Here is a 21,755-nt window from a genome sequence, read left to right as displayed (position 1 = left end):
TTATGTTCAGCTCACCTAATGTACTCAAGCACCTCAGTTTCCAACCCATTTCTGCAGAGGAGGAGCCTCAAGCTTGTCAGAGATGGCCTCTTAAAGAAAACTTACACTGCAACTTCGCCAACTCCGAGAAATTCACACGTTCTAACCTGTTTGCCTATAAACTGAGATTTTAAGGAAGTTTCCCTGCTTCTGGGAGAAGGAGGAGCAAGGCACTATTGCTAATTAAGAAAAGGCTGAAATTAAATTCCCACGTTTCACAAGTGTTCCTAAAGGGCTTACAGCTTATTATTTTAAAGGAAGCAAACAACCATTCCAGGCTCAAAAGGAGGGGAGGCCTGGCAAGCTTACTCTCACCTCTTAAGCCTTGCCCTTCACCTGGGCAAATTCTAGAGGGGCCTGCCAAAGTCTCTGAAGACAGGCAGCCCTGAGGAGCTGTTTCGTCGCGGGAGGGGAGATTCAAGGCTAACGGAGGCGCTCCGACCCCACCCTCAAACTTCAAAGGAAGCAGCCAGATCCTCCCAGAAGAGGCCGGCCGGCCGGCCTGCCTGCGGATACTCTGGGAGGGCGCGCGAACTCTTCCGACGGCAGGGCGGGAGCTGGCGGGGAGGCCCGGTAGGGTTAGGGGAGGGAAACTGAGCCCGGGAGAGAACAGGCGTGGGGCGAGCCAGCGCCTTCTAAAGAAGCCCAGAAGATTCTTGGCGGCCGGGGCTGGAAGGCGGCCGAGTTCTCCTTTAAAAAAAAAGAGAGAGAGAGAGAGAAAAAACAAAACCTAAAAAAAAAAAATCCTCGTCTGAGCATGACTCTTGGCCGCGGTGCTCTCACCAGCGTCTCTGCAGCGGCTCCCAGAAAAAGCACGCCAGACGGGGACAGACCCACAGCCCAACCGAGCGGAAGAGCGGCCAGAAGCCAGCCCACGTCGGAGCCAGGGCTTGGAATGTTGGGGGCGGGGGAGAGGCCGGACTGCACCGACTCGACAATAATTGGTTCGGAGACAATTGGCCATCCATATGGAAAAGATAAAGTAGATCCCTATCTTACAGCAGGCCTCCAAATAAGTTCCAGATGCACTAAAGACCTACAAGAAACAAGCAAAACTACTATTGGGCTTTGGGACGAAAACAGCGAAGGACAGCTTTAAAATAGTGGGAGAAGAGGCAGGTCCTCTAAGAAGGAATAAAACGTGCAAATCGTAATTTAAGAGATTGGATAACTTTGTCTACATTAAAATGAAAATCGTCTCTGAGGCAAAAGACATCATATACAAAGGGTAAAGACAAGCCATAGGCCCATAATATTTGCAATCCATAAAACCAAGAAAAAATTCGTAGAATATCTTGAATTAAGAGAAACAGCTCAATAGGGGAAAAAAAGGAGGGGGGGGCAAAGGAAATAAACAGGCAATTCCCGGGGGTCAGTAACAAGAGAAAATTGAATCAGCTTTGATTGTGATCCTAACTGGAAGTTACAGCTATGAGTTACCTGGAGCTGACAAAAATGAAAATCTGATAACCCAAGTGTGAAACTGAGTATAGGGAAATGAGAATGCTATTGCTGGTTAAAAGTACAAGTTGGTACAACCATCTAGGAAAAAATATGCCAAACCTGGTAAAGTTGAAGCTGCACAAGCTCTTGGTAAAGATATTTTTCTTCAGGTTCACAAGTGGATAACTCCTGTAGGCATTTGATGTAACAGCAAATAAGTGGAAACAATCAAATCACCCCTGTGTGGAAATAGAATAAACTGTTGGTATCCATCCAGTTAAATACTATGAAGCAGTTAAAAGGAACAAAATGAATCTACACTATCAACATAGCTAAATCACTAAAGCTAAAGTAGGGTGAAAATAGCAAGATACAAAAAGATATTACACTCTGATACCATTTATGTAAAATTTCAAAATAAAAAAATATATAGTAAAAATTCAAAATCATGCTTGCATGTTTCAAACTTTTTGAATTTTAAAATAAAATAGAAACCACAATGAGATACCACGTCACATTCATTAAGATGGCCTTTTTTTTTTTAAGTAACAAGTGTTGATAAAGATGTGGAGAAACTGGAACTCATGTGCTTTGCTGTGGGAATGTGAAATGGTGCAGCCACTGTGAAAAATAGTATGGCAAGTCCTCAAATAAAGGAAACACAATCCTGCCATGATCCAGCAATTCTGCTTCTGGGCATATACCCAGAAGAATTGAAAGTAGGCACTCAAACAAGATATTCTACACCCATGTTCATTAACAGCGTTAAGTAGAAGCACTCCGATGTTCATTGACAGATGGATTGATAAAACACAAAACGTGGTATATGCATACAATGGAATATTATATAGCCTTAACAAGGAATAAAAGTATGATATATGCTGTAACATGGAGTAACCTTGAGAACATTACCTAAGTGAAACAAGCCAGACACAAAAGGACAAATGCTGTGTTATCCCACTTGTATGAGGCACTTAGTCAAATTCACTGAGACGGAAAGCAGAATGGTGATACGGGCGGGGTTACTCTTCAACAGGTAAGAGCTTGGGAAGGTGCCAAAGTTCTGGAGGTGACTGCTGGAGACCGTTACAGAACAATGTGCATGTACTTAACCTCACAAAATTGTAATTTAAAATGGTTAAAATGGTAAATTTTGTTAGATACATATAATTTGAAAACAGAAATTTAAAAGAAAATTGGCTTGAATTCAGCCCCTCTACCTAGCAGAGCAGGCAGAGCCGCTCACCTACCTATAAAGCAGAGCGCCGGTGATTCCAGACACCTGGACGTCCCCTCCCTCGCTTCCCTTCCCCCACACCCGGTCACTGCCCGCGGCCCGGCGCGTCTCACTGCGCAGGCGCAGAGCTGGGGCGGGTAGGCAGGAGGGGGCGTGGCCTCACTCCGCGCCTGTGCGGAATTCCAGCTGCAACTGCTGTGGGGGAAAATGATGCCCAGGTTGGGCTCCCGGGCCGCCGGCCGAGAGGAGGCCCGCACTGCACACGCGCAGACCGAGCATCCGCGTCAAAAGCAGAAGAGAGCGCGCGCTCCCCACGTCCTGCGCGCCCAGCTGCCAGGCGTTCGTCCCTGCCGTGACTCCCGCCGGGCCTGGCCAGGCTGACGCGGCCTCATCTGAAGAGCGATGCCCCGGGAGATCATCACCCTGCAGCTGGGCCAGTGCGGCAACCAGAGTGAGCGAACGAGAGCCGGCCCAGCTAGTCTCCGGTTCTGCCCCTTCGGGCCCCACCCGAGTGCTTGGCATCCTCCCACACCCCCGCCCCACCCCCGCCCCGCTTCCCTTCCACAAACCCCCTGCCCTACTGCGCAAGATGAACCAGGTCTCAGACACCCAGAACGAGAGACATGCCTCTAACCCTGAGCTGTCACGGTTCCCAGACCCGGGCGTCTTGGGCCCACCCTTGAATGTGTGACAGTGTCTGAGCCTCACCCTGGGCTCCCGAGCCCTCTGCTAGAGGGCTTTAGCAGACCCAGGCGTCTCTCCCCATCCCCTAGTTGGGTTCGAGTTCTGGAAGCAGCTGTGCGCCGAGCATGGTATCAGCCCCGAGGGCATTGTGGAGGAGTTCGCCACCGAGGGCACTGATCGCAAGGACGTCTTTTTCTACCAGGTGCCCCCAGCGACTTAGCCAGGGTTGGCAATGGCCCAGGAGGCCTGAAGGGAAGGGCTTGGGTACTGGGAAATCCACTGGGCAGAGGAGCCAGGGCGGCTGGTTTGAAGGAGGAGGGCAGGTCCGAGCTGATTGGGCCCCTCCTGGACTCCTCTTGACAGGCGGACGATGAACACTACATCCCAAGGGCAGTGCTGCTGGACCTGGAGCCCAGGGTGATCCACTCCATCCTCAACTCCCCCTATGCCAAACTCTACAACCCAGAGAACATATACCTGTCAGAGCATGGAGGAGGAGCTGGCAACAACTGGGCCAGCGGATTCTCCCAGGTATCCAGGTGGCCATCCCAGAGATTCTTGATGTTCCCTTCCTGGGGTAAGGCAAGCACAAGCAGTCTGGTGATTAGACCGTACTGACAGTAAGAGACAGGGGACTACCCTGATAAGAGGGACAGACACAGAGAAGTTTATGCAAAGTAGCATTTCTGGGGTGAGGGCCACAGTCGGGGCTCTGCTTGAGGTGTCAGCAGTGTCCCAAGGTAGAGTTACTGGTGCTGAAAAGAGATGCTCTCCAGAAACGTCATCCTCATGTCTCTATAGATGTCTCCTCCCTCCTCATGTCTCTATACAGGGTGAGAAAATCCATGAAGATATCTTTGACATCATAGACCGAGAAGCAGATGGAAGTGACAGCCTAGAGGTGAGGTTTGGCTCTTTAGGGGAGAGGAGGGAGGAAGCTGAGAAGTGCTGGGGAAAGTCAGGAGGTAGCCCCCCTGGTGGCTCAGATGATAAGGAATCAGCCTGCAATGCAGGAGACCCAGGTTCAAATCCCTGGGTTGTGAAGATCCCCTGGAGAAAGGAATGGCAACCCACTCCAGTATTGTTGCCTGGAGAATTCCATGGACAGAGGATCCTGATGGGCTAACATCCGTGGGGTCACAAAGAGCCTGATCAGATGTGTGATGGGGACAATTCAATTCATAACTCTTTCATTGAGTATCAGATGTGAGATGGTGAAGTAAATAAGGTTCAGTTTGTGTCCTCAAGAAGATCCTAATCTGGGTGGCATCAGCTCCTTCCTTCTCAAGGAACCTCACACTGGATGGATATAGAGGAAGCCCTGAGACTTGAGCGGGTTGGGAGGGGGACATGAGACAAGCCTGAAGCCTCTCCCCCAGTTCCCTGGAGACTGCCTCTCCATTCCTTCCCCTGCAGGGCTTTGTGCTGTGTCATTCCATCGCTGGGGGGACCGGTTCTGGCCTGGGCTCCTACCTCTTGGAGCGATTGAATGACAGGTAAGCCTGTGTTTGGGAAGAGGACATTAGCTCTGTTTCCCTGGGTAATGTCTTTTCTTTTGTCACTTTTTTCTTTTGGCTGAAAGCCCTATTACTACTGCCCTCGAGTTATAAGTAGGAACAGAGCCTGGCCTCCCAGGGAACATCTTGGAAGCAATAACTTCCAGGAAGCAGGGGGTCTGCATAGGTGGGGGAGAGGACCTAGGAGGGAGGGAGGGAGGTTTGATGCTTCAGGTTTATCTGTTTTGGCTTCTGGGCTCTAAAGTTCTGCCCTCACTCCTTTTGTATAAGGCCTTGGTGGCACTTGGGAAGGAATGGCCCATGTTATCCCTGGAGAAGACAAAGAGGGGCAGTGATGAGAGTCCTTCCAATTCACTCTGCTACCTTCCCGTTTCCCTCTTCCTCACCCCCAGGTACCCCAAGAAGCTGGTACAGACATACTCAGTGTTTCCCAACCAGGATGAAATGAGCGATGTGGTGGTCCAGCCCTACAACTCACTGCTCACACTCAAGAGGCTGACCCAGAACGCCGACTGTGTGGTGAGCATGGGAGGAGGAAGTGGGGCCTTTGGCCTACCTCCCCAAACCAGTAAGACACCTATACTCTGCCCTTCCCAAGCCCTTGCCCAGAGAACAGACAACCAACAAAGCCATACCTGGTGGCCCAAAGTATGAAATAAGAACCTGACCCCAAGCTTCTCATAGTCCCTTTAGGTAGCAGGACTCTCAACAAAGTGAGTAACACCCTCCTCCCACATGTCTCCACTTAGCCTCTTTAATACCTACTCATGTTTCCATTCTCAGCCTAATGGTTACTTTCTTAGCAAAACCTTCCCTCACCACCCAGACAAGGTCAAATTCCTTTGTGCTTATTTCAGGCGTAACTATACTTTTCTGTTGTTTTATATTCAATGCCAGTCTCCCTTCTCTAGACCAGGGGTCCCCAACCTCTGGGATCTAATGCCTGATGATCTGAGGTGAAGCTGATGTAATAATAATAGAAATAAAGTGCACAATAAATGTAATGCACTTGAATCATCCTGAAACCCCACTCCTACCCCGGTCCATGGAAAAATCATCTTCCACAAAACGGGTAAAGTTGGAGACTGCTGCTCTAGACTATAGACCTGGTGAGGGGGAAGACCATGCCTATTTTACTCTGTATGGTTTCTCCAGAGCCAGGTACCATGCATGGCACATGTTGGACAGTCAAATATTTCTCTAATGCACTGGATGGTAGAAAAGTGTCTCCTGATTTCCCAGAGACAGTACTTGCCCTTTAAATGAACACACCTACTTCCTAGTTTTGGAGTTTAGAGGGGGACTAAGCTAATAACCTATTTCTCTGCCCCCTTTCTCCTCAAAAAGGTGCTGTGACCCTCTTCTGTCCCCCCCAGGTGGTGCTGGACAACACAGCCCTGAACCGGATCGCCACAGACCGCCTGCACATCCAGAATCCCTCGTTCTCCCAGATCAACCAGCTGGTGAGCCCCCCGCTCCTGGACTCCCTCCTTTCCGAAGCACCATCTAGGGAAGGGAGGCCCCCAGGACAAGGCCCATGACCCGGCACCCTGTCCCCAGGTGTCCACCATCATGTCAGCCAGCACCACCACCCTGCGCTACCCCGGCTACATGAACAACGACCTCATCGGCCTCATCGCCTCGCTCATTCCCACGCCACGGCTCCACTTCCTCATGACTGGTTACACCCCCCTCACCACGGACCAGTCGGTAAGAGCAGCCCTCAGGCCCAGCAGGCCCTGACCAGCCTTTCCCTTCTCTCTGCTGCACCCGAAGGCCCTGCTTCCTGGCTGACTTGCTCTCCTCTCCCCCTGCCTGTGGCGCCCTGCAGGGCCCCATATGGAGTCTGCTGATGCTTCTGCACAAGGGCATGAATTAGCTGAGCTCAGGGGACTGAGATCTCTGATCCCTCAGTGAGGACCTGAATCTAAGGACACTCCCCAGAGAGACCAGGCTCCCCCGCGTCTGATGGAGCTGTGCGTCGCCTCATGCTTTCTGTCCATGCGTCTCTCAATTGTGCCGAGTGCTGGGCTGCCCTGTGGCCACTCTCCCCTCAGGTGGCCAGCGTGAGAAAGACCACGGTCCTGGATGTCATGAGGCGACTGCTGCAGCCCAAGAACGTGATGGTGTCCACAGGCCGGGATCGCCAGACCAACCACTGCTACATCGCCATCCTCAACATCATCCAGGGGGAGGTGGACCCCACCCAGGTAGGTGAAGCCCCTTTGTCCTACCCCCGGAGCCCATAGGGGTAGAGGAGAGGCTACCACCACCATTCCTGTGCCCACCCCAGGTCCACAAGAGCCTGCAGAGGATCCGGGAACGGAAGCTGGCCAACTTCATCCCCTGGGGCCCCGCCAGCATCCAGGTGGCCCTGTCCAGGAAGTCGCCCTACCTGCCTTCTGCCCACAGGGTCAGTGGGCTCATGATGGCCAACCACACCAGCATCTCCTCGGTGAGCCTGGCTGCCTGGTCTGCTTTGGCCCCTCTTTTCCACCTTCATCATTCTCCCCCAGATCCAGTCCAACCCCCTGTCTCATCCTGGCTCCCATCCTGGAGATTTTTATCTTTTTCAGCTCTTTGAAAGTTCCTGCCAGCAGTACGACAAGCTGCGGAAGCGGGAGGCCTTCCTGGAGCAGTTCCGGAAGGAGGACATCTTTAAGGATAACTTTGACGAGCTAGACAGGTCCAGGGAGGTCGTACAGGAGCTGATTGATGAGTACCATGCGGCCACTCGACCAGACTACATCTCCTGGGGCACCCAGGAGCAGTGAGTCCTCCGTACTGCACCCTCTGGACAGTAAGCACAGTCCCATCATACTTGATTCCTCTGGTCCAAAATCCCCTCACCAACAAGGTTCTAGATTTTTCTCCAACCCAAGAGTGGGCCTTGCTTCTTCCTTTTGACGCCTTCACCCTTGATATGCTTATCTAGCTCTAATAAAGTAATAAAGCTTAGTTGTGAATATAGTCAGGCCTTGGTCTGTGAATAGCTGTCAGGCCTTGGTAGGCAAATACGGGGGACAATGAAAGGATCTCCGTGGTGCCTCACAGTTCCCAGGCATGTGTTGGTAGGGTAGGCTTTACCTGCTCTAGTCTTACCAGGTAGTCCCGGTCTGTGTCCATTGTTTCCATGAGCATCCCTGCCTAGAACCAGGCTGTTTTACTGGAGCCAGCGTTACTGATGTCTGCTGTCTCCTCTGTGCCTAAGGTCCTGCCCGAGGGTGGATCTACATTACCCATATTGCCCCAGCCTCCTCCACTCAGGGCAGAGGCTGTGGAGGCTGCTAAAAGAAGGCCTGCAGCATTCTGAGCAAGTCAAGAAAACCAAGACTCTGGATTCCCAGGCCCAAGGCATTTAGATCCTCAGGAGTTAACCCAATTCAGCTTGATCTGATAAAGCAGTAACAGAGCTCAGGAGTAAAGCTGAGCCCATCCTGATCAATGCATTGTCTGTGCCAGAGAAGTTCTTGGGTCTGATCCGGCTCCAGGCTTCTTCTGTTCCAGGCCCAAAGCAGTAGGCACATTAAAGATGGTCCCAACTAAGACCCAGAAGCTGGACACCAGGGTAGGACTGGGTAGTGCCAGTCCTGGTGACTCACTGTCCTTGGGCCTCAGGGACGCCAAGAGGCCACCCCTATGCCACTCAATGGAAGAAGGATGAGTAATTGCCAGCTTCCAAAACTGCCCTCTTGCCTGCCCCACCCACTACCCTAGGGCAGCATACTGGCCACGAGGAGGTTAAATCTAGAAGGTCAAGAAGGGTGGAGCCCTGCGGTGTTCAGACTCCTCTCAGTGCTGGTAAAAGCCTGGGAGTGTGGGCGTCCCTGGGGGTGGAGCTCTGAGCTCTGGGGCTCCAACTTGTCCCACTGACAACACTCCCACAGGAAGGGTTTGTGTAAATAAGGATTTTTTTTTTTTTTTTTTTGCTTCTCTTCTACAAATAAATTAAGAAACAAACTAGAAAATTGTCTGCACCCATTGCAGCCCTTGCGTGTGGGGTATGCCCTGTCCCTGCAGGGCCAAAAGGGTCCATGGTTCCCTGAAATCTCAGAGTAGTCCAGATCCAGGCTGGAGGCAAGAGGGAGGTCGTGACCTCTTGGCAAGCTCAGTCCTGCAGCTGCCCCAAACAGCCAGACTGTCCCTGGGGCTCATCCAGGCCTGGGTGCTGGCTGGGAGGGGAGGTGTCTGGCAGGTCTTGGCATGGAGGAGGGCTGCTGCTGGGCCTCTCGGGGGAGGGGTTGGCCAAGTAGGCATTCACCAGCTGCACGATCTCTTCCACCTAAGAGAGGGCAGAGGTCAGAGTACAAAAGGGGCCAATGAGTTCTCCTTTGTCTCATCTTCCCCCCAGGCTCCTTCCCAAGGCCTTATGTGAGCTGCCCTCCTCAACCTTTCCTTCCTCATCACCACTCTCCCTCACTCTGTGCCTATCACACTTCTGCTCCTCTGATATCCTAAGGCGAGTCTCATCTCAGGACCTTTGCACTTGCAGGTCCCTCTGCCTGGAAAGCTGTGTCCCAGGATCTCCTTTGGGTGTTGTTGAGTAGCTTTTCCTGACCATCCTACCTAATGCTCTGATCCCCTCCAGTCACTTCCTGTCTGACTACCCTTGCCTTCACAGCATTTGTCACTATCTTTAACAGTCTTTGATTCCTTGTTTAGTGTCTGATGGCCAGTACTAACGTAAGCTCGAGTTTGTCTTTGATCACTGTGGGATCCCTAAGGTCTAGGGCTATACTTGACCCATGCTCAATGTTTCATAAATCTTTAACACCCTCTCCCTCCCTTCCTCCTTCTACACCCTCTTCCCACTCACCTGGGGACTCTGCAGGAGGAGCTGGCTCTCTCCCACCCTCAAGGCCAGGGTGTGGGGACCCATTAGCTGGCAGGCGGCCACACGGCCATAGCTGACGCTGTGGATGGGCTCTGTCTCACCCGGCCGCGAGAGGGACATGGCCTTGGCTCCCAGGCCCAGGCATAGCTTCTGTGGAGCACCCCCACCAGGCTCCTGTGGATGTGGACAGACAGGCAGAGTCAGGGTGGAAAGGGGGGACCCTGCTGCATTATTTTTGGTGGAGGGAGATGGCTGTGAGCAAGAGGTTTCCTGGTCCCTCCCACCCCCCACATGATCCACAGCTCCAGAGAGTGAGGGCCTCAGGGACAGTGATTCCTGGGCTTTGAGATGGGCAGCTGTGCTGGGTGTAGGGAGCGCAGTGACCCACAACGGGGGCCTGTGGCTCTGGGGCAAAGGTGTGGGGCTTGGGCCACCAGAGTCCCCCTCTCCCTTCTCCCCCTCACCGTGCTCAGCTCCAGAACGTCATACCGAGCAGCGCCGAACCCTGGACACTGCGCCGCCAGAGCCAGGTAGGCAGCCATGGCCTCAGCTCGGCCCATGCCCCGTAGCCGCTTCCAGCCTCCCAGCACAGCAGCCGCCCTGCCGGCGCCACCTCCTCCCTCGCGGGCCACGCTTCCAGCCGTGCGGCCGGCCCCGCCGTGCCGGGCCCGCTCCGCCCGCCTCTTGGCCAGGCTGGGGCTCCAGATCGCCCCGGCCAGCAGGGCGGCGGAGGGGGGAGGCCTGGGCACCGGGCGGGGAGGGTCTTCACGCGGCCGGGCCGGAGTGGGCAGCAAGCGGTCCAGGCGCGGCAGGGGCGCCCGCGGGGGGAAGTCCCGGTGCAGGCTCTGCAGGCGCAGCGCCGCTAGGGCGCGCAGCGTGTCGTCGGGCGGGGGCGGCCGGCCTCGCAGCAGCAGAGCGTGAGCCTACAGGAAGGCAGCAGGCATCAGCACGGGAGCCGCGGGTACCGTCGCGAAGACACCTAGGGTGCGGAACTGTAGGTCTGGGTTGGAGCACCGCCTCCCCCAGAGTTGTCAAGGCTGAAAAGCGAAGGCCCAGAAAGGGAGGGGTTCAGGCTACGGGGTCTCCCCCGGGCGTGAGTGCGGGAGAGCCTCGCCTGCTCAAAGAGGAAGGGCAGTTCGTGACCGTCTGGGGACAGCCCCTCAGGGTGCAGAGGTCCGTGAAGACGCAGACATAGTCTCCAACCGGTGTCCGGCGGGTCCTCCACCCCGGCTTCCTCCGCCGCCAAGCTGCAGAAAAAAGAAGGGAGCGATACGGCCGGGTAGCAGGGCCCCGCAGGCGGCAGCCCAAGGGAAAGAGGCGAGGCCAGATTTTGGGGGCGGGGCCTGCCCGGGCGGAGTGGACCGCGGAGGCGAGCCTCGAAGCCCAACTGCAAACCGCCGGCGGGCAGGAATCCGCCTGTGAACTTCACCACGCCGAGGCCAGCGCTCGGTAAACGTTTACTTAGGGATGGATCGAAGCAGAGAGGCCAATGGGCTAACGGAGAGCAGGGCTGGGGCTGGACATTTACTTCTCAAACCTGGTGAGCACGTCGGCCACGAGAGTCCCCCCGGCCAGGGCTCGCTCCTGCGCCCCTCGCTGCTCGTACAGCGCGAATGTATTACGGCTCCGGGTCAAGCCCAGCCGCCCCACCAGCTCTCGAGCCACCTGGAAGGCAGGGAGCAGAAGAGGAAAGTCAGGCTCAGACCACGCAGGGGGCCTGCCAGTACTTCTGGAAGGGTCCACCTGGAGGTATCTTTCAGGTCTCTTAGTCCCGCCACACGCAGCCCTTACCCAACTGATGACTCTCAGACTCCGGCAAACCTAGGGTCCCGGCACCAGGAAAGCCAGGCACAGTACGCTGGGAGGCTGAGGTTTCCGGGGTTCTCTCTGGTCTTACCTCTCCCGCCGTGGTGTGGGAGTCTATGGCCACAGGGCAGGCACCAGCCCCCGGACAGTGCACGGTGCACAACAACTCCTGCCGTCGGCTCAGCGCGGAAATCTCGGCCAGCGATGGCACTAGCTCCCGGCCACGCGTCCGGCCCAGCGCTCTCCGTATGAAGCGCGCATATTCCGCCAGTTCCGAGTCCGGGAGCGCCAGCTCAGTCCTGGATTAAGGACAACTGGAGGGTTAGTGCTCCCAGGGCTTTCCTTCTCCTCCCCCCTATTGCCTTTTTAGCTCAGACTTTTATTTCACCTCACCCGATTCCCTCCCCTCCAACTCTAAGTTCCTTGAAGGCAGCACCACCAGCTGTTCTGAATCTAAACACCACCCCACCCCACCCCACCCCACCCCCACGCTCTGTAAGGAGCTGAATTACTTTCTAAGGCCCTTGGCAGCCTATCTGCCCTCTCCCACTTCCCAAAATTTCCATGCTCCTCCTTTGGGTTGAAATCCAAACTCCAGCCGCATTCGTCCTTCCAACCTAAAAGTCCTGGCACTGGACTGCATCAGCCCCGAGAAAAAACAGCCTTTTAATAATTCTTCTGCTCAAAGTGGGAGCTTTTTTGTAATTCCTCCGCCCACAAGTGGGATATGAACTTGTGATTCCCACAAAGGCACTGCGCTCCGGAGCAGCGGCCCTGACCTTGGGCAAGTCCCTTCCCTTCTCTGGGTCCAAGTTCTCCATCTGCCAAACCCTTTGGAATGGCCTGCCATTCTTTCCCAGCTCCCTCCGCTCCCTCGCCTTGGCCTTACCCCCACGCCTCCCCTCTCACCTCTCCAGATGCCCAAGGAGGTGTCCCCGTACGGCTCCCCCTGGCCGGAAGGTGCAGCTCATGCAAGTGAGGAGCTGCCAGTACCGCAGGGCCGCGGGGTCTTGGGTTGCTGGCGGCCCGGGGGGCCCCGCGGGGCCCGAGGTCTGCTTAGCCAGCTGCAGGAAGAGTTCGTCTCGGAGCGCGGGCAGGTCCCGGCAGGTCTGGAGCACACCCTGCATCAGGGGCCCGGGGCGCCGCGCCCCCTCCAGGGCCTGCAGCGCCAGGAACAGCCTTACGGCCTCCTCGCGCAAGGGCGCGTAGCCGGGACCTGAGGGAGGGTGGGGGCGGAGGGACGGTTTGGAGAGGGGAAACAAAGACGGGCCCTGGGAGGAAGGCCTGAACCGCGGGAAGGTTGGAGGGAGTACAAGGGGACAGGGGTGGCAAGGAGGGGAGAGTGCGAAGGACAGGAAGAGTGAAGGGAAAGCAATGGTCCCCACAGAGCCAAATTCAACCCCTGCCTCCCGGGAATCTCCTCCTCTAGACCCACTAAGGCTAGGCTTCAAGTTAGTAACGTGGAAAAAGTGTTAGTCGCTCAGTCGTGTAACTTTGCTTCTCCATGTAGTGACTCTTTGCTTCCCTATGGACTGTAGCCTGCCAGGCTCCTCTGTCCATAGAATTCTCCAGGCCAGAATACTGGAGTGGGGAGCCGTTCCCTTCTCCAGGGGATCTTCCCGACCCAGGGATTGAACCCAAGTCTCCCACATTGCAGGCTGATTCTTTACCGTCTGAGCCACCAGGGAAGCCCTAGTAACTTGGAGGGATAGACTAAAAGACACAAACCGTGGGTTCTGTACTTAGGTACTGAGAGTCATCACTGTGGGCCAGAAAACAGGTTGGACTGAGAGTCAGAAAACCAAGGCTTTTCTCCCAGCTCCCCTTATTCCTCTAGCTTGAGAACCTGGGCCTGTCATTATACCCTTTTGGGGAGAAGTGCAGCTAAACGAGGCCAGCGCATTCTCCTGAGGTGGTGGCTTTTCCACCACTTGTAAAGGAAGTATGTCATGGTGTTGAGAGTATAATGAAAGAACAAGAGAGAGTGTGTAAAAGCTCGTGAAGGAACATCGGTAGTCAGAATGAAACCCAAAGAGAAGGTAGTCAGTCAAAGGGGGTCTTTATTTTCTGTGCTGGCTTCCCTCCCCCTCTACCCTGGGTATCAGTCTGCACTGCTTCTTGTTTCATCTTCATCCTTTGAAAAATGAGGGGCTAGGGGCTAGTCCTCTGAGGACTCCTAGATCCCTATCAAGTGAGACCCCATCCCAGGGACTTGGGCCATGGCACCACTCACCTGGGGCAGTGACTCCGTAGGGCAGGGGCAGGAGTGGGGCATACAGGGCTCCACTGGTGTGCCTCAGAATCGGGTTTCTTCTGTAAATAAGGGCCACGGCTTCTGGATCCCCACGACTCTCCTAGAGGCCAGGGAAATGATCTCAATGATGGAGAAGGGAGCTCCCTCGTGAACCCGGAAAGCTTATGGGTCCATCACCCTCCTCTTTCTCCATAGAGTTCTCTCTCTCGCACCTGAATGTCCCTGAGCAGCAGCTGGGTGGGGGTCTCCAGAGGTGCCTTGGAGGCGATCACTTCCCGCAGCGCCACCCCCCAGCGCTCTGCCTCTGACTGGCGAGGGGAGCAGAGCCGAACGCTGTGCTTCCGGCCACTCACGGTCACTGACCACAGACCTGGGGGAAAGAGAGGCCACGGGGGTTGGGCAATCAGGGCTGCCTGGGGCAGCTGCCTGGGGAGGTAGGAGAATCCCCAGGAGGTCTCACCGGTCTCCTTGGGTCTGCGCTCAGGGCCGAACACTGAGCACAGGCTGGTGAGCACTAGGCTCCCGAGCCGCCTCGCCCCCTTCCCGCTGCTGCTGAACTGGTCCAGGGAGTCCCGGGTGAGCACAAACCAGGCTCGGCGCGGGGGCAACCAGGGCCGCGCCCCTCCTCCTCGGGGCTCGCGGTACAGCCAACCTTCAGGGGAAAAGGCGGGAAAGGGGATCAGCAGGATAAGACATCATCCCCTGGAGGGTTGGGATCGGGGCCTCTAGAGCGTATGAGGTGGATCCCCACCTTTCACGACGACATCTGGGTCGTCTTCAGACGGCCCCTTCTCCGGGATGAGGCTCCGCGTCTCCTCCCAGCTTTGCAGCCTGGGCAAGAGGGGAGCGAGGGTTGGGCAAGCCTGCCGGTCCTGCACCCCGCCTCCAGGAGGCTCTTCTCTAAGGGCTCCCCAGGCAGGCCGCGAGGGGTGCCTACTCCCGGCTGGGCACCCCTCCCCCAGGCTGTGGGAACCGCTGGGCCGTTCTGACCTCGAACCAGAAATAGCCTGGACCCCCCCTTCCTCCCCGCGCCCCCAGCCGGACCGCCCCCCGGGACCCTGGCCAAACCACAGCGTCCGGGCGTAAGGCCTCTCCCTTATTGCACAACCGCGGGAGGGAAGGAGGAGAGGATGGGGGTCCCAGGAACTGGCTGGGGTCTCCAGACCATGGGACTGCAGGGGCTGGGCTCACCTGTCTGAGACTGGCCCACTCCTCATAGGCTGAGTCAATGTCACATCTAGGGGGCCCTGGGGAAACATACAGGGCATCCCTCAGGCTCAGAACCCTCCTTGCAGGATGCCAGTGGCTTCTGCTCTGGGACAGCACAGCTCAGGGAATTGAGGAATCAAGGCGTGGGGTGGTGACTGTGACTGACCCAGCGAGCTGAAGCCACTGGACTTGCCCCTTCCACCAGTCTCTAGCCAACAGCCCAAGCTAAGAAGCCAAGACTCTCGCCTTGTCTCTGATTCAAGAGGCAATCAGGGGTTGGGGAAGAGTAGAAAAAGCACCAGGCAGAGTCAGGAGACCAGGGTTCTAATACCAGCTCAACCATTAATTCCAGTCAGAAACTAACTCGCTGTGGAACCTGGGCAAGGCCCCTAAAGTCTTTGGGCCTTAGCTTCCCAATCTTTGAAAAGGGAGTGGTGGATGAAGTCCTTTCTTGCTCTGGCAGACTCGAAGTCACCCCCTCCTCCTCATCTTCCCTTCTTTGGCTGGTGGGCGTTCAGGCTGGCAGGCAGGTGGTAGGCACGGAGGTGAATGAAGGGAAGAGGAACCCTTTCAGTATAGGAGTTTCTCCAAGAGCTTCTAAACCCCTCCCACAGACACTCCTGAAACTCAGGGGTAGGTAGAGACCCTGCCCTTTTGCTGGGGCTCAGGCCAGGCTGAAGAATACTCTGCATGGAAGGTGCAGTCCAGGATTTTGCCCTCCCTCCCCCATCCCACCTTTGTGCCCTGGAACTTCTACTGTAGACTGGGGTCTAAGAGAGGCTGAAAACCCATCCAGGAGCCAGGTCAGGCAGGAGGAACTGTGCCAGGGTCCCCATTGCGACCAGGCAGCTAAAGCCAGGAGGCGGGGGAGGGGGACCAGGGACACCTGTCCCCAAGCTCTGGGGGGAGGGGGGTGGAGGTGGAGCATGAGGGAGGCAATGGCAGTGGTTCACAAAGCCGACCCTGCCCAGGCTGGAAGCCTTCGGGGGCACAGGTCCTCTTATTTTCTGGGGGGGCCAAGAGGGGCTCTCGGCCACACCACCGCAGGGGCAGGTGCTGACCCCTCTCTTAGACCAACTACCCTAATCGCAGTCCCCTGCTTCCCTCCCTCCCCCCCTCTATATTTATCCGCCCTCCGCCTCCGCCAGGTGCTGGCGCCGGCCCCGGCGGCGCAGCCCGCCCCACCCGGGCACTGAGCCACTGGGCCTGCTAGGGACCCCTGAGCGGGGGATGGGAGCCTGACCCAGGCCACAGCACACGAGTCTGGCTGCCCGGAGTCTGGTGGCTGGGGTGTAGGGGCATGAGAGAGGGGACGTCAGGGGATGATCATCTCCTGCATCAGTAGAGCCTCAGTTTCCCCATGGCAAGATTCGACGAAACCCCGGAGCCGAGTGTCTCTCACCATTCCCTCAGGGATCCCCGAGGAGCTTCACCAGGAAGGGCGAAGAGTTCTGTCCTGAGTGTCAGGGTAATGATGAGGGGTCCTCGGAGAGCTGTGACCCCCAGCTCCCTCTCCATGGAGCCCCCGCCACGGACCCCAATCTGAGGATACCTGCTTCCCCTCGCCCAGGTCCATGCGGCGGGAACTCCCGCATCTGGCCCCAGCTCCCTGCGCTCGTGAACTGGGAGCGGAGCGGACCCAGGCGTCCGAGCTGCCCAGCCGGCCTCGCCACATTCCTCGGCGCTGGCGGAGGCGGAAGGAGACGGGATGGGACGCGGGCCCGGCGGGGAAGGGAGAGGCAGGGCCAGGTCGGGCCAGGCGTGACACCTCCCCTGCCTCAGGGCCCCCAGCAGGTGGACAGCGCCCAGCGTGCTGCGCGAGGCCCACAGGCAGATCCCAAGGCGGGCTGCTGCTGGAGCTCTCGGGGGCTTCGAGCCCCCAGGCAAAAACATCTCCTGAGAACCCAGTCCACACGGCGTTTGCTGGAGTCGAGCAGGATTAGGCTTGACGGCCGGTTGTAGTGAGAGGGGTTGAGACAAGGCTCCAAACCCCCCGGGGACTTACCCTCCCGCCGCCCGCTGGACTCGGGGTCCGTAGCTCAAAGGTCTCCTCGTCCTCGTCTTCGTCCCCGTCCCCGCTAAGCTCGCCGTCCCCGTAGTCCCGGTGCAGAAGAGTAAAGCCTCGACGGCAGCAGAGGAGCCACCACAATCCCCCGGGGAGAGGCATCCGGGCGAGCAGCCGCGGGATGGGGGTGCGGGCAGCCGAGGCCGAGCTGCAGGGGGTCGGGGAAACTGGCGGGGCTCCGACCCAAGCCGGAGAAAGATGAGGCGGGAGGAGGGAAAGGGAGTGGGGGAGTGGGAGAAGGTGGTGTCTGGCGCTGGGGTGCAGAGGGTCGCTAGCTGGAGCCTGCAGGGGGCTCGGAGTCTGGGCCCCCGGAGGGGGAGGGGGGGAAGCGTCCACGGCTGGGGGTGGGGGGGCAGGAGCAATGTCCGGAGCTGGGAAGTAGTGTCCGTTGTAGTGTCCAGCCCTGTGGGGGGCAGTGTCCGGTGCAGTGTCCGAGGTGGGCAGTTGTCCAAGCTCCAAGGAGGGTCGTGTCCGGTAGGGCGTCCGGTGGCCGGGGCCCGGGCCGCGCGCGCTGCGCTCCCTGCAGCCCGGGGACTGGCGCGCTAGGGGCGCGAGCACAGTGCCGGGACCCCGCCTCCCCAACCCCCTCCTCTTCGGGTCCCCCTCCCTCTTCTTTCTCTCCTCCCTTCTTTACAGGGCTGTGTCCAGTTTTCGTCACAGCCTCCTCTGTCCAATCCCTGTGCCTGGCGCCGGGCGCGGCCACCAATCAACCTACTGAACCGCGGCGGGTTGCATCATGTGCCCCTGGCTTGGTGACAGCGGGGAGGGGCCGGGGAATAGGGAGGGAGGGGGCAGTGTGATGTTAGCCACGCCCCCGCCTCTGAGGTCAGACGCGGACTGCTAGTGACGTCACGGAAGCCCGCCTTCATGCTCTTGTTTTAACTCTTGGCTTACCAACCAACAAATTAAAAGTGCTCTTGGGCAAGAGCTTTGCAGAACAAAGTGCCCATAGGGCATAGAGGGAGGCTCTGAGTGCTGCCCTCCGACTGCTGTCTCGTCACAGGTTTCCTAAGAAAGGAAAGAGCCTTAGCTACCTGCGCCAGGCACAGCCCTAGAGGTGTAGCCCTCCGCCCGTGGATGGAGTCCGATTCCTCGATCTGAGTCACCTCTTTGAGGTGTAGAAACTGAGGCAGACTCCGGGAAAGTGCAGTCCAGGGCCCGAAATAAAATCTAATTTAGAGCGCACAACTCACTGAACTCCAGTTGAGAGAGTAGAGTGACGGGATTCTAGAGCATCCCGTGGTCTTCGAATGGAGTGGAGGCTTCTCCGGTGACGAGTCTGCGATTCTGGGTAGGAAGGGGTTAACCGAGGCTCTAAGCGGACGGGGCGGGGCCATAGGGGCGGGGCCAGAGTGACCGCGGGCGCGCGCGGGCGTTGCTGACTCAGCGGCGATTCCCGCGAGCTCCGGTGGAGGGTTCCAGGTTGACCCCCAGTGGCTTGGACCCTTTGAGGATCGGCGCCATCTCCGGGCCTTCCCTGGATCCTGGTACCGAGAGGCCGTGCTTCTTAGTCTCAGCCCCCGGAGGCTCCGAGACCTCCTAGCCTGAGCTGGGCGGGGCGGGACAGGGCAGGGACGACAGGCCAGCGCCTCCCTGGAGACATCCCCGCCACTCTCCGCCCTTCTTGCCCTGGGTCCCCAGACCCCTGGCTGCAGTGGTCAGGGCAGCTTTGCTGACCGGATGTTAAACTGCGAGAGTTGTGGCACGTGGACACCATTCTGCGTGTCTTGACTATGTAAAACAAAGACTGGGAATCAATGTCTCTAGAGGCCATCCCAGCCTTGTCCTCGCCCCAGATGAGAGAGGCCTGCCCTGAGACTTCTTCGGGATGGAAACCATATACTCATTTCCCTGTCTGGATCCCAGACCCTTGCCTGCAGGGAAGTTCTTTCCGTTGTCTTTCCTCTGAGCCTGTCCCGAAGGAAAACGAATAGCTTCACCCCCACCCCCACCTCACCCGTGATAACCACTCTTTGGAAATCTGCAAATTGGAATTCTCTCCTTGGATTTTCTCCAAGGTGAAAAACTCCGACTCAACTTTTTAGATTACTTTTTTGTCTCCAAAAGAGAACCTTAGAAGGGACTCCAGAATGGTAACTGAATCCAAAAGCACACCCAAAACGGGAATCTCCTGGCCCCGTTCCTACCCCCACACCAGGCATAGGCACACACAGTCCCGGACAGCCTCAGCCTGAGCATTCCAGAGGCCAGAAACTCGGTGCTTGCTAAGGCAGCCATTACTGGATAGCACTCTAGTTGTTAGAAAGCTCTTCCTTGCACTGTATCAGGAGGAACCCCCACCCCTCCTCGCCTGGCAACTTTCCCACCTTGCCTCTGCTGGCAGAGGCCCGGTGAGAGTGGGTGTCAGTGTCTAGAGCTTTAGCATGCTCATGAGACCCCCCACCCCCACCCAGGCTCTCAGCGCCTTCCTCTCAGAGCCAAGAGCGGGAGAGTGGGAAGGGGGGGCGGGGGGAACCACCATTTCTGCCCTGCTACAAATCATTTCCAAGCCGGTGACTCAAAAATAGTAACAGTTGTTGAGTTGCATCTCATTTCCATGTTGTCTATTTAATGTGCCAAAGTACAGAAGCAATTCCTAAGGTCCCTACCTCTTTCTCAGTGCCCCCCACCGACTCTCCCTTCCCACTACTCTCCCTGGAAACATTTCCTCAGCCCGCCCCATCCTCTTGATTCGCAGCCCTAGTGGTCCCAGGAGGAGAAACTGTTGGTCTCAGTGGGAGCCGAGCAGGAAGAAAGGCGGGGCCGGCGGGGGCAGCGGCCGCCGCCGCCGCCAGGGTGAGGCCCTGGACTGCAGCCCCCACCCCTTAGGAGCCTCCGCAGGTCCTGGCGGAAGCGCAGGCCCAAAAAGGCGTAGAGCACCGGGTTGAGGCCGCAGCGGGCGAGGGCCAAACCCCCGGTCACCAGCAGTGCCAGATCCTTGCGCTTGCTGGCGGGGCAGCTCCGCTCGCGGGCCGCCAGGAGGTCGGCAGTATCCAATAGCAGGGCGAGACTGTAGGGCAGCTGCAGCACCACGAATGCCGCCACCAGGGCCACCACGACGCGCAACGCGCGCCGGCGCTCGGGCCCCCTGGTGGCCAGCAGCGTGCGGCCCAGGAGCGCATAGCAGGCCGCCATGACGCCCAGCGGCAGCGCGAAGCCCAGGACCACCTGCGCCACGGCGCTTGCCCCTTTCACCGTCTGCGTGAGGCCCTCGGGGAAGATGAGACGGCAGCGCCGCTGGCCTTCCCGGTGCCCATCCTGGCTGAAAAGGAGAGCGGGCAACGCCAGGAGCAGCGACAACAGCCACACGATGACTGAGACCAAGTGTGCACGGCCCGGCGCCGAGGGCCTCGGTCCAGCTGGAAGGGCCCGCGCGACGGCCACGTAGCGGTCGGCGCTGATGCAGGCCAGAAAGAGGAAGCCGGCGTGGAAGGAGGCCGAGTAGAGGCCAGAGATGGCACGGCAGGTGGCACTTCCCAGACTCCAGCCTTGCAGAGCCCCGGCTGCGGCAAAGGGCAGGGTCAGGGCCAGCAGAAGGTCGGCCAGGGCCAGTTGGAGCAGGTGGGCGGAGGTGGCCGAGCGGGCAGCACGTCGGGCCGCCAGATGGGTGGCCAGGACCAGGCCATTGCCGGCCAGACCCAGTGCAGCCACCGTCAGGGAGACACTGGGTTGGAAGGCGCGACTGAAGGCCTGGACGTCGGCCTTGTAGCAGAGCTCTGGCAACGGCTCAACCGAATATGCCTCATCCTCCCCAGAGTAGGGGCCCCAGGAGACCTGAGGAGGCCATAATGAGAAGAGAGACCTTATGAGACAAGCCTCCACCACACGGCTCCCCCTCCCACACAAGCATTCCAAGCTAGGAGCTGGTGTGTGACCAGGTACCAATGGTACAGTACACAGGGAGAAGACATAAACTCTTTTCCAAACTCTTCCTAGCATATCCTCTACAGGCCTTGACTTCCGGCGCACCCCTTCTGTCCCTACATCCAGCTTCCTGGGTGACCTTGAGCAAATCATTTGCTTTTCTGGCTCTCCAGCTGTCTAATAGGTAATGTGGAGATCAGAAATCCCGACCAGCCCTCCTGAGGGGGTGGTTTGAAACGAGGATTGTTTGAAATAAGGAAGATAATGAATGTGAAGCATTTGTGCTCTCTGAAGGCCCAGCGTCTGCATTATTAATAAATCTTAAGAGCTTCCGTTCTTTTGCAGCGCCATCTCCTGGACGAACACCCATATTCAGACTTTGCCTCAGACTTGGTCCCTGGAATCCTTGCTTGGTCTGGAGAATCGTTTTCTCTCTCTCCTTTCCCTTCTCTCCTCCTCACCCCCACCCCTAAGCTTCCAGTACAAGCTTCGCTGAACTACTCATGACATAAAGGTTGGAGTTCAGGTTTTCTGGGCTCAGTTAGGACCTTAGACCTCAAGATTCAGCTCACCCTTCCTCTCATCCCCAGTCGTGTCCCCCAACCCCAGCCTCTCATTACTAGCCCCTTCTATCTGGAGGGCCGCTGGTCCCAGAGGGTTCCAGACATCCTAGGTAGGTCATAGGAAGGCAGAGGCCTGGTGCCAGGTGGGGAATCCCATCCATTCACCTTTACCCTCCCTCCCTGTAACCCTTTCCTCCCCCCTGCCCCCACTCCCACCTGTTCTGCGGGCTCAGTCCCCAT

At 57.4% G+C, this 21,755-nt stretch overlaps 3 protein-coding genes and 1 long non-coding RNA gene across 10 annotated transcripts in view; 1 reads left to right on the top strand and 3 right to left on the bottom strand.

Annotated features, from left to right (window-relative positions):
• The window catches only part of LOC129648968 (uncharacterized), a 42,786-nt gene extending 40,076 nt beyond the window's left edge, over positions 1-2,710 (bottom strand). For both annotated transcript variants that reach the window (XR_008712932.1, XR_008712933.1), the window contains exons 1-2: positions 2,395-2,710; positions 1,603-1,721 (exon numbers count right to left, since the gene is read on the bottom strand). This is a non-coding gene — a long non-coding RNA (uncharacterized LOC129648968). The remainder of the gene's footprint in view (positions 1-1,602; positions 1,722-2,394) is intronic.
• A 284-nt stretch (positions 2,711-2,994) lies between these two features.
• TUBG2 (tubulin gamma 2) lies at positions 2,995-8,507 on the top strand. Of its 3 annotated transcripts, none has more exons than XR_008712929.1 (12): positions 2,995-3,170; positions 3,493-3,605; positions 3,767-3,934; positions 4,236-4,304; positions 4,820-4,899; positions 5,313-5,439; positions 6,297-6,383; positions 6,481-6,630; positions 6,978-7,130; positions 7,214-7,375; positions 7,480-7,720; positions 8,132-8,507. XR_008712929.1 is itself a non-coding variant. In XM_055575825.1 (12 exons), exons 1-11 carry the CDS (start codon positions 3,122-3,124, stop codon positions 7,692-7,694), a joined length of 1,356 nt encoding a protein of 451 aa, XP_055431800.1. In that variant the 5' UTR covers positions 3,005-3,121; the 3' UTR covers positions 7,695-7,720; positions 8,132-8,507. The 3 variants fall into 3 exon arrangements, 2 of the variants coding, with proteins under 2 accessions (XP_055431801.1, XP_055431800.1); XM_055575825.1 differs by having other exon boundaries at positions 3,005-3,170; positions 7,497-7,720; XM_055575826.1 differs by lacking the exon at positions 8,132-8,507 and having other exon boundaries at positions 7,480-7,890.
• On the bottom strand, positions 8,172-17,670 carry PLEKHH3 (pleckstrin homology, MyTH4 and FERM domain containing H3). Of its 4 annotated transcripts, none has more exons than XM_055575819.1 (13): positions 17,029-17,667; positions 15,006-15,061; positions 14,566-14,645; positions 14,275-14,466; positions 14,027-14,184; positions 13,794-13,914; positions 12,470-12,776; positions 11,652-11,859; positions 11,283-11,419; positions 10,869-11,001; positions 10,219-10,677; positions 9,737-9,928; positions 8,172-9,202 (listed from the first exon to the last, which is right to left on the bottom strand). In XM_055575819.1, exons 1-13 carry the CDS (start codon positions 17,188-17,190, stop codon positions 9,029-9,031), a joined length of 2,379 nt encoding a protein of 792 aa, XP_055431794.1. In that variant the 5' UTR covers positions 17,191-17,667; the 3' UTR covers positions 8,172-9,028. The 4 variants fall into 4 exon arrangements, 3 of the variants coding, with proteins under 3 accessions (XP_055431794.1, XP_055431795.1, XP_055431796.1); XM_055575820.1 differs by having other exon boundaries at positions 11,292-11,419; XM_055575821.1 differs by lacking the exon at positions 17,029-17,667 and adding an exon at positions 16,426-16,640.
• Positions 17,671-19,548: 1,878 nt separating this feature from the next.
• On the bottom strand, positions 19,549-21,755 carry CCR10 (C-C motif chemokine receptor 10). The gene is made up of 2 exons (XM_055579608.1): positions 21,732-21,755; positions 19,549-20,862 (listed from the first exon to the last, which is right to left on the bottom strand). The coding sequence occupies exons 1-2, from the start codon at positions 21,753-21,755 to the stop codon at positions 19,789-19,791; spliced, it is 1,098 nt and encodes a 365-aa protein (XP_055435583.1). The 3' UTR covers positions 19,549-19,788.

The sequence above is a fragment of the Bubalus kerabau genome, chromosome 4 (assembly GCF_029407905.1).
Source record: "Bubalus kerabau isolate K-KA32 ecotype Philippines breed swamp buffalo chromosome 4, PCC_UOA_SB_1v2, whole genome shotgun sequence".
Taxonomy (NCBI): domain Eukaryota; kingdom Metazoa; phylum Chordata; class Mammalia; order Artiodactyla; family Bovidae; genus Bubalus; species Bubalus kerabau.
This window is presented reverse-complemented; position numbering and strand designations above follow the sequence as displayed.